General features: G+C 35.2%; 1 protein-coding gene across 1 annotated transcript; it reads left to right on the plus strand.

Moving 5' to 3' along the window:
* Window positions 1–1863: 1863 nt before the first annotated feature.
* LOC149543044 (origin of replication complex subunit 6-like) lies at window positions 1864–13182 on the plus strand. Its single transcript, XM_089795769.1, has 4 exons — window positions 1864–2003; window positions 6364–6468; window positions 7908–8019; window positions 13117–13182. The coding sequence occupies exons 1-4, from the start codon at window positions 1864–1866 to the stop codon at window positions 13180–13182; spliced, it is 423 nt and encodes a 140-aa protein (XP_089651895.1).

Consider the following 13182-nt stretch of genomic DNA (forward strand, 5'->3'; position numbering starts at 1 on the left):
TAGTACCCAACTGACACACCCAAACAAAAGCCAACAACCACCACAACAAGATGAGGGTACAAGAAATGACCACTCATCAATAAAACACCAAGCTAGGGTAAAATGCAGAATCCCAAAATTTGGCTAAGCCTGAAATCCTGAAGCCTTGAAAATTGGCTAAGTCTGGATTTTTGAAGCCCTGAAATTTCCTAGAATCCATAACTTATCTCCGAGAGGTCTGAAACCTATCTCAAATGATTTGTCGCATATATTAGAATATATCTTAAGTATAAGAAATTAAATATACATCAACTTATACTTAAGTATAAGAAATTAAATATACATCAACTTATACTTAAGTATAAGAAATTAAATATATGTCAACTTATACTTAAACGATATATTTTAAACCCCAAGAGACTAAAATAGAAACACAAAAACTCGATTTCAAGAGAAACCAACAGAATTCAAAATGTAATAGCATAGAGTCGAAGAACGCCCAAAAGGGTATCCAAAACCACTCTCAAAAAGATCGCATCATGAAGAATAGTGCCTGCTGATGGCACGCGCAACTTTTTAACAAAAATTGTGCGACACTTTTTACTAAGGGAGGGCAACACTTCTCCCTTACTACATGTGATATTGGAAAAGTATCACGTGACATTTCTCACAAAGCTGTGTGACACTCTTCCAGTGTCGTACGAAACTTCTCCAGTAATGCGTGCAATACTTTACAATATCGTACAACATTCTTTCTATGGGCGTGCAATACTTTATTAGTGTTGCACAATGCTGAACAAATATCGCCCATAGAAACACGAAAACACTCCTAGAAGCAAAAAGGACCAAAATAGAGCAAAGAACCTCCACACTAGGGAGTACCGGATCCACCAAGGCTCGAGGAATGAACACTCGAGTGCAAGAACAACACAGAAAGAAGAACATCAAACCATCTAAACTATAGCAGCAAAGAACACACTGAATAAAACATCACAGAGAACAAAAGCAACATCGCAATGTACAGAAATACATCTTAGGAACAAAACAACCAAAATAAGTATGCGGTTCCTCCCAACCATCAATAGCATCATAAGACCATCATGGGTCCTAGCCATCCCCCGTGCGTAACATCCCAAGCCACCAACCAGATTGTCAATACTGTCGTAATAGGGACATTACTACTAAAACATGCATAACAACAACATAAGGAAATCTAACATGCTAGTAGAAAAGCATAAGATAATCCTACAGTAGATAAAATCACCTATCACATGCTAAACAACAATAAGCAACCGATATGCTAATACAACAATTCATAGCATCTAATCATATGCTAAACATCATAATAAGGGAATGCGTCAAATAAAATAACATCATCTAACACTACTACATTTGACTCTAATTTTTGATCAAAAGTTTCAACCATGTTTAGTTTCGTCGGATTGTAGAAGGAAATTTTTCTCTTTTTTAAAAATCTAACCCGTGTTGGTCGAAATTTCGACCAACACGGGCTTTCACTTAAAACGAAAAATCATTTACTCGAGCATGCAAAGGAGCGGGAGAATGGTTATGAGTTTAAGTTTTAATTTTTGATGGGACCAGACACGAAACAAGAAATGGAGTGCAGAGAACGGCTGCAAAAAATCATTCCTCCGCATTCCTCCACCATGGTCGCCAGAGGTATTCTTTCTGCCTATAGCTACTTATGAGTCACCTGCCCTACCTACACCAAACTACAAGTATATCAGGTATATTAAACTTCATGAAATGCAAGTGAAGCCCTATTCAATTGTGTGGATGAGTTTGCTTGGCTCTTATAAATCAAATGTGAACATATAGCTGGGAGAATTTATGGAGACACTCCTTGGCGAGAATTTGTAATGAATGGATGTGAAGCGGGAGAAGAAATTTCTCCTTTCCCGTCATACAGAAGAGTTGGCGATGGGTTGTTACATGGATGATAGAACAATGCTTAGAATTATCAAAAACCTTCGAGTATGTGGTGATTGCCACACTGCAACCAGGTATATTTCGAAAGTTGTTGAGAAAGAAATTATTGGTATGTTAAGAGACCATTTCCACATTTCAAGCATGGAAAATGTTCCTATGCAGATTATTGTTGACTTAAACTGAATTAAACTATAACATATGCTTGCACAGTAGGGGTTGCAGTGCAGTGATGTTCCTGCCAAAGAGTGGATTGGATTTTTTGCCAGATGTTATTGTTCTATTCCAAATTACTTAGATTACCCTCCTTTTTTTATGATCATAAAGAGGCACATTAAAGTCTCCCAACATTAGGCAACTACTAACATCCATGATATTCTTTAAATAAGATAATTTCTCCCACAACTCAGCATTCCTATTGTTTGGCACATAAATATTGACCAAAATTGTACTTAAGTCTAATTTGGAGTGGTGAAGCTTGATGACCATCAAATGCTTACTGGAATCAATAATTTGTCCATTTAACAAGGATTGATTCCAGAGAACCAATGTATCTCCTGAATCCCCTTCAAAGCTACTAGCTACCACTAAACAATTTTTAAAAGGCCTAATCTTCTCCATATTTTCCTTGTCTGTCTTAGATTTCCTAAAGTACTATAATAATTGGCTTATGGTCACGAACATGATTTCTAACCACATCAACTTTATGGTTTTCATTTTTTTTTGGTTTAAATTCTAGAATAGGTGCCTACTTTCATCAGCTATATTCTACAAACTCTCTTGTTCTCTTTTAATTTTTTAGCTTTTCCTTCCAACTTCACATGGAGAAACAACATTCTCTTTCAAAATAGGAGATCCCAAATTAGTTTTCTTTCTTCTAGTTGAATCCCCAAATAAAGTGGAAGAGGAAGAGCCCCCTTCCTTGTCTGTCTTCTAGTTATTTCCAATTTTATGCATTTTTTCTTCTACTATAGTTGTGCTCCCTTTCTTGAGATCTTTGATGGCCTATGATACCTCATCTCTAGTACACTCTTCTCGATAGGTTGACTTCAAAAAATTATCTAAGGATGAATCAGAACCTAAAATTCCATATTTTTGAGCCTCAAAGTAGAGTTCTGGCTACTAATGGCTACCCCCTTCTAGCGAGTCTTCCACTCTGCTAGCCATATTCCTAGAATAAGATTCACAATTATTCTCTTTGATTTTCTCTTCCTCAATAAAATCCCCCTAACTCTTGTAAAAACCTGAGTTAGGGGACAAGACTTCAGTAGAATGATCTTTTTCCTAGTGAATATTCTCTAATTGTGATTCCTTTACTTCATGACCAAAAATAGTTTCTTCCTTTCCAATATCCCCATCTAGGGAGGATAGGGGACTAGATTCCCCCTGAACTTCAAAATTAACCTCATTCTAATCTACCATCTCCCCTTAAACATTAACTTTATTTTCTTCAACAACCTTAGTAGCTTCTCCCTGAGGATCCTTTTCTGAATCTTCTTTATGGGCATTATTCTTCCCAACCTTAGGTTTCCATACCATTTTCTGTTCCACTCAATGGCCTAATAAACATGTATGCAAAACATGGATAGGGCCCAGATATCCATGAAAGCATGCTAGAAAATATTTGCAAAACCTTGGTGGGGCTCAAATGGTATTTCACAGTTGTCTTGTGTACGTTGAAACTCCAAAGAAGGGTAAGAAACACTAAGTTACTAAAGTGTTGTAACTTCTTGGCAAGCATTCAATAATAAAAATCCTCAACCCCATCCAAATATAGAATAGACATTCAAATTGTGAGATTATCCATGCCAACTGAAACTGGGATCATTACTATTAGTGCTAGTTGAGCTGCAAGAATACACATCGAGAGCTACCAATTGAGCCTTTGCAAAATATGTCTTGAAGGCTCAAATTGGATTTTGAAAGTGCTCCAAAGGAAAAAACTTGCATTATGGGTTTCCTAATGAGTAAAGGCACATCTTTTGATTCTCTTGAAACTTAAAGACCCATATGTTAATTTTGAATGTCACCTAAATGTTTGTTTTTCCTTTAATAAAATGACTAAATTTTTTTATTTTTTGAACTTAAGCTAGATGTTTATTTTTCTTTTCATAAAATAATTAAATTTTTTTTTCTATAAAATATCTCTGAAGTAGAGAGCTTGAATATTACATCATGTGTACTGCATAGTATGAGCATCCAATCAAGCCACCAGAAATCATTACATTATCTGTTCTCATTTTGGGCTCGGGAATTGACAATTTATAGCCATTTTTTTGTGCTGTAGGATTTTTTTTGTGGCCTTAAGGCCCACAAGTTGATGACCTCCTTATTGTTTTTTAGGGAGTGCTATGAGCATCAAGCCATGACTAGCAAGCCTTTAGTTTAGTCCTTAAAATGTCTGTCAAACTATTTTCTGGAATTTGTGATTTAGACTTGTCCTATTGTTGATTTTTACACCTAGAAATTGATGGTTAGCATTTTATTTTTTGTGCTATTGGCATCATGTCATGCCTAGAAAGCGTGTGTTTTGATTGCAATAAGTATAATGTGCCATGAATCATGATATCAAAATAAGTAGATAATATTATAATGCAAACAAAAACTACAAGTCTCCCTACACCCACAACAAAGGAGACTCCATTGCATCCCCCTGCAATAAAGGAGACTCTGTTGCGTCCCCCTACAACCACAATAAAGGAGACATTTTTCCATCTCGGAGATGTCTTGCCATCTCTAGTAGAGGTGGCGCTCTAAGTGGTGTTGCCTGAAAGGTCGAGATGATGTCCCCCTGTCCTAGGGACGTCCCCGTCTCCGAGATGGCCCAGTTTTGGGGGGGATGCATCCCCATATTACGCTACTTTTTATAGAGAAACCTACATGTTATGCCAATTTTAAAGGTCTTTACTTTTTAGGTGAAGAAACATATCTTATTTAGGTTTTCCTTACAATTTTTTTTCTGAAAGAGATGAATTTTTTTTTTGAAGTAGATTGCACTAATAACTAAATCACTGACCTTAATTATTTCCATTGTACAACATGATTATGCTTTACTCTGAGAATATGTTTCATACAATGGGATTGCCAACATAGAGCCTGCTCCCTTTGATTGGCCTAAAATTCTATGGCAACCGGTTACCCACCTGTTAACATTGGCTCAGATCCTGCCAACTGTTGAACCCCCGGTCCCAATGCCCAGTTCGAAGTTGCTAGCATGCAGGCATGGTCCAATAATTATCCATGAATATATTGATTCACAACAACTATATCTCCATATATCATATTTCCTTTGTACATTTGTGCATTGATAGCAACAAATTATTATTCGTATGTTGTAACAACCTCTTGAATGGCTTTCATAGACATGGCCATAAGATTACAACACTGTAATGGTCACCTAAATCTTTTGCACAAGTTGTAGTTATTTGAGTCTGAAGTTGAAATCTTTAGGAAATTTGATATAATAACTATGGGTTATTCATGCCTGTATCTTGATGACAAATGATTTAGCATTTCATCCTCTTTCTCTATCATTACATGTTCTGTCATGCATGTTAATAATCTTCAAAACCTATTTAACTTGTGTGCTGGTATTGTGTTTGGGACATCAGATTTGCCCATTATTTTTGTCACCTCTTAGTGAATAGTGGCTTTTGATTTGCACGGGTTTCAAGTGGAACTGTAGTTGGTCCATTTGGAGGATGGGCTCGTGAACTGCAGAGGGTGAGAAGTCCTTCGGTTGGAGTGGCCGAAGAAGGGTAACAGTCGTTTCCTAGCCATACGTTGCAGAGAAACATGGATATGGATGGGCTGGGTAGAAAACTAGGCCTTGCAAAAGACAACAAGGTTATCAAGAAAGCCGAGAAGCTGAGACGTAATGTGCATTTTAATTCTTCCACTTTTGTTGTGGTATGTTTATCTAAGCAATGCGTCAAATTTAGTGCAATTTTTATCATCTGGAATGTAATTTATTGGGAATATTCATCATTGAGCCCTTTTTTAACCCCTTTTCATCCACAGGGCGAGGTTTGCAAATCGGTTCTCTTCTTTGAACTCACTGCTACAAAGTAATTTTTCTTGAACCTTATTCAGATGGGTTCATCTGATTTTACATTGAAAAGGATCGGGTCATTTCTCAAATTTATAGCATAATCCTTACAACAAAGATCATGCCACATGCCGGCAGTGAGATAATATAACACTGGGTCGAATCTTATTAATGTCATCTATCCTTGCCATTACACTGCATTCCTCAGGACTGGATCTATGTTGTCCAGGAAGAAATAATTTAACAAGAGGAGAAATTGTTCCTTAAACATTAGATGATTCCCATTGCTTACCCTTCATGGATTTCCAGTTCTCATTCTTTATGATTTTATTAGAAAAATTGCAACAATGACATTTAATTTGCAATGATTGAATGCATTGTTTGTACAGATTACAAGTTCCCTTTGACAGACAGAAGGCCATTAGGCTAAGTGGCATGTTTGAGAAGGCATATACCAGATCCTTGAATGCAATGCAAAATGCACTTGGAGTCAGGTAGGTTAATTATCTAAATCGACCTCAATATCATAAGAGATAAGAAATCATGCTCTTCAAGATTTTTGGTAAATAGATACTTTTTAATCTTTGACTCTTAGAAAAAGAATTTCAACCTAAAACTCATGATCATATATCAAATAACTAAAAGAATTATGTAAATTTAATATAAAATCTTCCAACAAAAAAAATAAAAAAATAAATTAGTGATTAATTATTATAAAATATTATAATCAAATATATGTTTTAAACCATACTAAAATTCTAAGAAACCTAAAATAGACATTTAGATTGCCCAACGGAGGTACTTGTAAAATAAGAGTTATTGCTCAAGAAAGATTTCATTTCAACAATCTCGTATATAAAATATGAGGAGTCAATTGAAAACTATATACAATAAAGAAAGCATTGGCTTGATCAAAGCATCATCAGAGCCATTTCTTACTCTTACCAGTAACACTTTTTATAATTATAGCATATAAAATATACTAGCTTTCCCAAATCTATTTGGGCAGTTGAAAGATTTATGAAATGCTAATTAATGTCATTTTTTGAAAATGGAGTAGAATAGCACAAGAGCGAATGTGACAGCAGTGACAAAAATAGTTGTGGGCACTTTGGCAATGAGAATGCTGGCCCATTTCACCATTATAGCTGCTACAGGCACTGTTACACTCATTACTATTGTTTTTGATAAGGTTTCTTTCATCTTCAACAAGTTTGATCCCTGAATGATCACTTGCAGAAACAGAGTCAATTTGTTAAAGATCAAAAAAGTATTCATTGTAATCAAATGTCACGTCTACACTTTCAAGTCATATGAAAATCATTTGATTCATTCAAACATCTTAGATTGATTGGGTTTGCCCAAAGAGTCTTGTCTTTCGATTCGATTTAGATAATTAACCTACTTGACTCCAGTTTGGATGTCTTAAATTGAATGCAAGGCCAAAGCTACACATCCGAGAACTTGGAATCCAATTTGGATGTCTTAGATTGATTGGGTCTGCCCAAAGAGTCTTGTCTTTGTAAGTTCCATTTTCCTTGACTCAGTTTTCAGCTCTCAAATGGTCTGTTTACTTAAACTTCAGACCTTTTGCAACTTACTGGTCAAATATTTATATAGTGCTCTATGGAACTTGAGAAACCAGGTTTCCTTAGTTTAGATTTAAGGACCCAAATGGTTTGTTTTCTTGGATTTCCAATCTTTTGAAATTTATGGCTCAAAGGCTTATAGTATGCTCCGTGCTTGGCAAAATTATTAGGGTGGGTATAATGATTTCATCAGAGTAAGGCCTAAGGGCATACCAAATGAAATCCTATGCTTTTATACTTTGACCTTGAGCTCTCTGATAAGTGTGGGGTTACCATATGATCTCCGAGTCTTGTCAGCCCAAAATCATGATCGAATATGCAATTCTAATATTAACCTTATACAGATACAAAGAAAGATTTATAGCTGCTCTACCAGAGTCCCGGAGATCAAGTGCTGATTTTGGTCATCCAGTGTTCACTGCAGTAGCTTTTTACCTATGTGCAAGAAGAAATAAGGTTTGTTTGTACTTGCATACTTCAAGCTTGTTATTATCACCAATAATAATCACTTATCGATTTCCATGGAATCTTGTATTGACAAGCATTCTTCATTGTAATTTGTTACATTAGCCTTTTTCAAATCAATCCTTTTGCACATACACTATAATAGATCACCAACTATGTTCTGCCTTTTTTAGCATTTGAGCCTTCTCTTCACAGGTTTCAGTATTTGGTCACTTCTAAATATCCTTTTTCATGGTTTCAAAGAAATTCTTCATCCCTTAAAAAATAAATCTGCTGTGTGAACTCTTTACAAGAGTGGGTATACACCATTTTCAAAGGGACATACTTAGTGAAGCAATTAACTGAATTGTTAAAGAAAATTATGCATACAACCATTGCCACAGTCTTCATTTGTATCTGAGGAAATAGTACAACAACTTTCCTAGCATTCAATGAAATAGTTTTCGTTGCTCTTAAGCTTGAGAATAACATCCACAACTACACTGTGGTCATGCTCATGGCTTCTTCCATAAATTATACCAAGCATGACTCAGAATTTCATTTCTCCTTATAAGATGCATCTTTGTGGTATTCACAAGCTATAGTGTGAGCTTATGCTTGATAGAAATCCAAAGCTTAAATTGGCCTCCTTTGTGACAAAATGGATGGAACCTAAGTGTAATAAGCTGATAATGGAAGCCATCAATAAGAACTATGCTGATATGGATGAGCACCCTGTCACCACTAAGCTTCAGGTCATTGTTTGGTGTTTTCAATATAAGAAGGATTTATTTTGCTTGATTATCAATTTACATCTGCCAATTAATTTCCGATGACAATGGTTTCATCAGTTGTTTGTAAAAACTCATTTCAAAATGTGAGATTGATAGATCTTTTTAAACATTGTCCTATTTTTAGAAAAGAAATGCTCTGCTTTATTGTATGTATCTTATGTAGAAATGTGAGATAAAATCGTTAGATTGAGTGCATGAAGATATAGTTTTTGTGGAGATGTAATGGTGTTTAAATTGTTTTTGTGCATTGGGAATTTCATAACCGGTGTGTGAATATTAGTTTAATTCTCAACAATACTGATCATTTTTTCAAAGTCAAAATGCATAAAATTGTTAAGGGGACATATGTCCAAGTTTTCTAATGTTGAAAGTAAGAACTTTGCTATCATGATTACAATCACGAGCATGATTCCAGGCTGTAGGACATGACTGTAGGTGTAATGGTGGCATCACAGGTTGCCTCCAAATCAGGTGTAATTGTGGGAGCTTGAGTTATCAAAGTCAGGTAGGAGAATGAGTATCCCAAGTCATTCGTAAGGGGAGGGGCAGCACCAACTAGATGCCCCACCACTAATGGCTTCAAGAGGGTTCTTTGCCCTTCTATTTAAGCTCCATACCTTTACCAGCTAGAACAAGCCATAGATGGAAGCTTGGAATAATAAGACCAAGCAAGAAGAAACCTACATGTTCTAAGGTAGTGCACAAAATAATCTTCTACTCAAGACTGCACTTGCTTCATTATATAAATAATGTGTGGCGAGAAGAGGAACATGTGAAAGATAAGTAGAGTCTCCATAATGAAATAAGCCCTTCACATATGATGATAAAACATTCTAAAATCTCAATATTTTTCATACACATTGTCCAAAGACAATTGGTAGACAATTAGATCAGGTTAGTTCCATAAGCATTATAGGAAAGGACTCAAAAGAAACTATGCGAAAGTCCTCCCAATCAATGGAGGAGAGTGCAAATGGGTGCACTACACATCTAATAATCATAACTGGAACAATCACAGAGAGTGCTACATGCCCACTACAAACATGCTTTTAGCTTTTGGAGTCATTGTAGTTGCAAGGTTGTGTCTATGTGATTGTGGGTTCAGCTTCATCTTTCATAACTTATCTTTAGGACTCATAAGAATGTGTGTTTCCAACCATTTTTGTTGCCAATGATGAAAAAAGAGAATTGATATATGAATTACATAGTTGAGTCACGATTGGTAGAGATGTAGCAAATGATAACAAAAGATAATAGATTTCTGAATTGCATAGTTGCAAGCTAGGATTCACATAGATGCTTGTCTATAAACATTTTTCTTATAGAGGATAAGGAAATAGAATTAAATTGTAAATACTATATATAGTACAAAGAAAATACCACTAAAGGGACATATATAGTTATTCACATAATATAATTATATTTGTAGCTTTGAATATTTTTTTACAAAAATTATTATTTGTTACATTTTAGGAGAAAATCATAATTGTGTTGAATGTAGATATTATTCATGTAAAGGATTTAGCTTTATATAAATGTGTATATTGATTATAATGTCTTTTTAAAAATCATAAATTAGAATCCCTTTCTTCATATGTATAAGATATATTTCATTAGAGATAATTTATGAGTTTGATTGTGTGTCCATTTATCCATCACACACAATCTAAGCCAAAAATTATTTCAAATCAACTAATATAAATTAATCCCATTATTTTATAGTCAACCCAAAGCTTAACATGCAATTTAATTGATCCCATTTGACATGAATTGTTGTGGGAAGGACATATTTTATTGTTATAGCCTGCCATATGTTCTATATTTAATCATTACAGCCTACCAAATTTCCTGACCTGTTGATACTAGTCATCTACATAGGTATGCTGTTAGATAGCAAAGCAGCTAAAACATATAAATGCAAGTCTCTGAAATTCATCCCATGCAATGCATTTGAAAGTAGGAAGAATCAAACTAGAGGAATATTGTAACTGTAATATCCCCTTGTAAGGTGTCTTAGAAATTTGAGTCAATAAATATGAATTCCCTACCCTTACTAGTTTATAATGAGCAAGCCCTAGTTAGATGAGGGTTTGTAAGAGCAATTTGGGGCTTTCATAGTTATAGGGTATATGAGACCGAATTGATTGTAATTTCTTTTGATTGGGGTTAAACAACACTGTTGAAAGCTTGAGGGCTGGAAGCCACATATGTCACACACTTGTTCTATAAAAGTGGGGTCAAATAGGCCAAAAACTAGTGACAGTCATCTATTGGGGACAGCTGATCCAAAACATCAATATCTAATTTTGAGATATGTTGAAATATAGCCAACTGGGTATCAAAATATGTGATTATGAGAGTCTTTTGGGACATCTGGGAGGAAAAAAAAATGCTCACTAGAGACTTAATTGCAAATTAGACCTAGTAGGACAGCAAGTTGGGTTTACTAATGAAATGAACACCTAGAACTTCACTTGAACCACAATGAGTGACAATTCCACTTCCACTATCCATGTGTTGTACAACTGTCTCATGTAAAGAGATTTCTAGCAAATTGTGCAACAATAACATCTATGTCAATACACTCAAAGGTCATATCCCAATTCCTTGTCACCTCCTCATTATAATCAAGTTTCGTACATGATAGGAGATCCTGAAAGTAATGGGGGTCTAGTACTGGAGACCTTAATGGGGTTGAGGGGCAGTGCCCTATTGGGTTCTATGCAGGGGGGAGGTTCATGATGCAAGACAGGGTTGAGGGACAGATGCCCTACCATAGAGTCCATATTAAGACTTCTGGAATTAGATTTTTTAACAAACATTCTATAGTACCAATGTCATGCTCACATTTCCTTGTGAAGGAAGAGTTTGTGATGTGGTGAGCTTTACAAGAAACTTTGGTTGAAATGATAGTCTTCCAGCAAAAAATTGGTGGGAATAGTATGCGAATGGTTGCATTTGTCAGTTTTTGACTCTATCAGCAGCATGCAGTGAAGGATAAAGTGTATGCATGGGTTATCAAAAGACCCTTGTGATTAGAAACTTGAATATTTATATTCACTGGAAATGGTTTCTTTGACTGTTTTGAACTCTTTAAGGATCCAAGCACAGGCTCAGGTCACAGCTCCCCAGAAATTTAATGCATTGACTCGAGTAGCATTTTTTTGAAATGTTATTCTTGCTTTTAAGAAAAAAGATGAGATTGAACTGAATCTGCCTAGTCTTGTAGATCCTTATCTTTTAACAAACTATATAGGGAAAGGCGATTCCATGGCTACATGAGTTACTAAGAGACCGTGGGGCCTATAAAATTTGAATATTGATCTTCATCAAAAAGTCTCTGACCTGTAGCAATGGTTGAAAGAGATTAGAGGTTGTAGTCTAAGAAATTAGAATCTATAGTACCCATAAGAACATATGTATTTATCAGTGATTCCATGATTCATAGTCATGTTGCGACTGCATACCACCAGTAAAGATATTTGGGCAATAAAATATGTCCCTTAAATTTAATTAAATGTTTTTTTTTGCATTATTTTGTAAACATAATGCTACCATTCTAGGAAAACTCACAACCATGCTGCAGCTGTATAAGTACTTCTTCTAATACCCTGACTGTGCATTTAACCGGAGAAAAAATCAAATCTTGGTTCAGAATTATTCCTGAGCCAACTCTAGCAAACATGATGCCCCATGAAAGAGGCCTTGAAAAGAAGTCTCCATGATTTTTTCTTTTCTCAAGACTTCAAAGCAAAATAGTAGAACAAATGTCCAATAACGCCTCTTGTAAGTAATGTGGAAGAGTAACCTATGAATTAATCAATACAGAACTACAGTACATATAATAGACATTAAGCAGATACTAATATGTTTTCTCTCTAGATTTCTATCACATAAGGTACAATTACCTACAGGTCCTTGCCTTGAGCTATCTATAGTCACCCTCTCATGGAGGAGCGATGGATTGTTACATATGAGCTTTCCGAAATTACTCTTTTCTAAAATTATTTTCAATAAATAATAAATTGATTAGTAGGAGATATTTTCCAAGTCAAATTGGGATATTGCTATCAGGATTCACTTAGGAAGGTCCAATGCTTTTGTGAGCATCACTTAGATGCAATGATTGTTAAGTGTTCCATTTATTCTTGTGTAAGATGGATTCTTGTGAACCCAAACTCCTGTAACATGGTCAATGAGTTTAACTCAAAAACTATACAGTTAATAGAAATATCATAATTGTTTAAATATTTATCAGTTTACATAAATCATTATGCATATATATTAATCTGATATTCCTAATCTATTTGCACAGATGAGGCTTCAGGGACTTGAAACAGGTCGTAAGGGGCATCTCTCTATAGCCACAGAGTTAAGTTAA

Source organism: Cupressus sempervirens, chromosome 8 (assembly GCF_028749045.1).
Source record: "Cupressus sempervirens isolate cs-2001-9-10 chromosome 8, ASM2874904v1, whole genome shotgun sequence".
Classification (NCBI taxonomy): domain Eukaryota; kingdom Viridiplantae; phylum Streptophyta; class Pinopsida; order Cupressales; family Cupressaceae; genus Cupressus; species Cupressus sempervirens.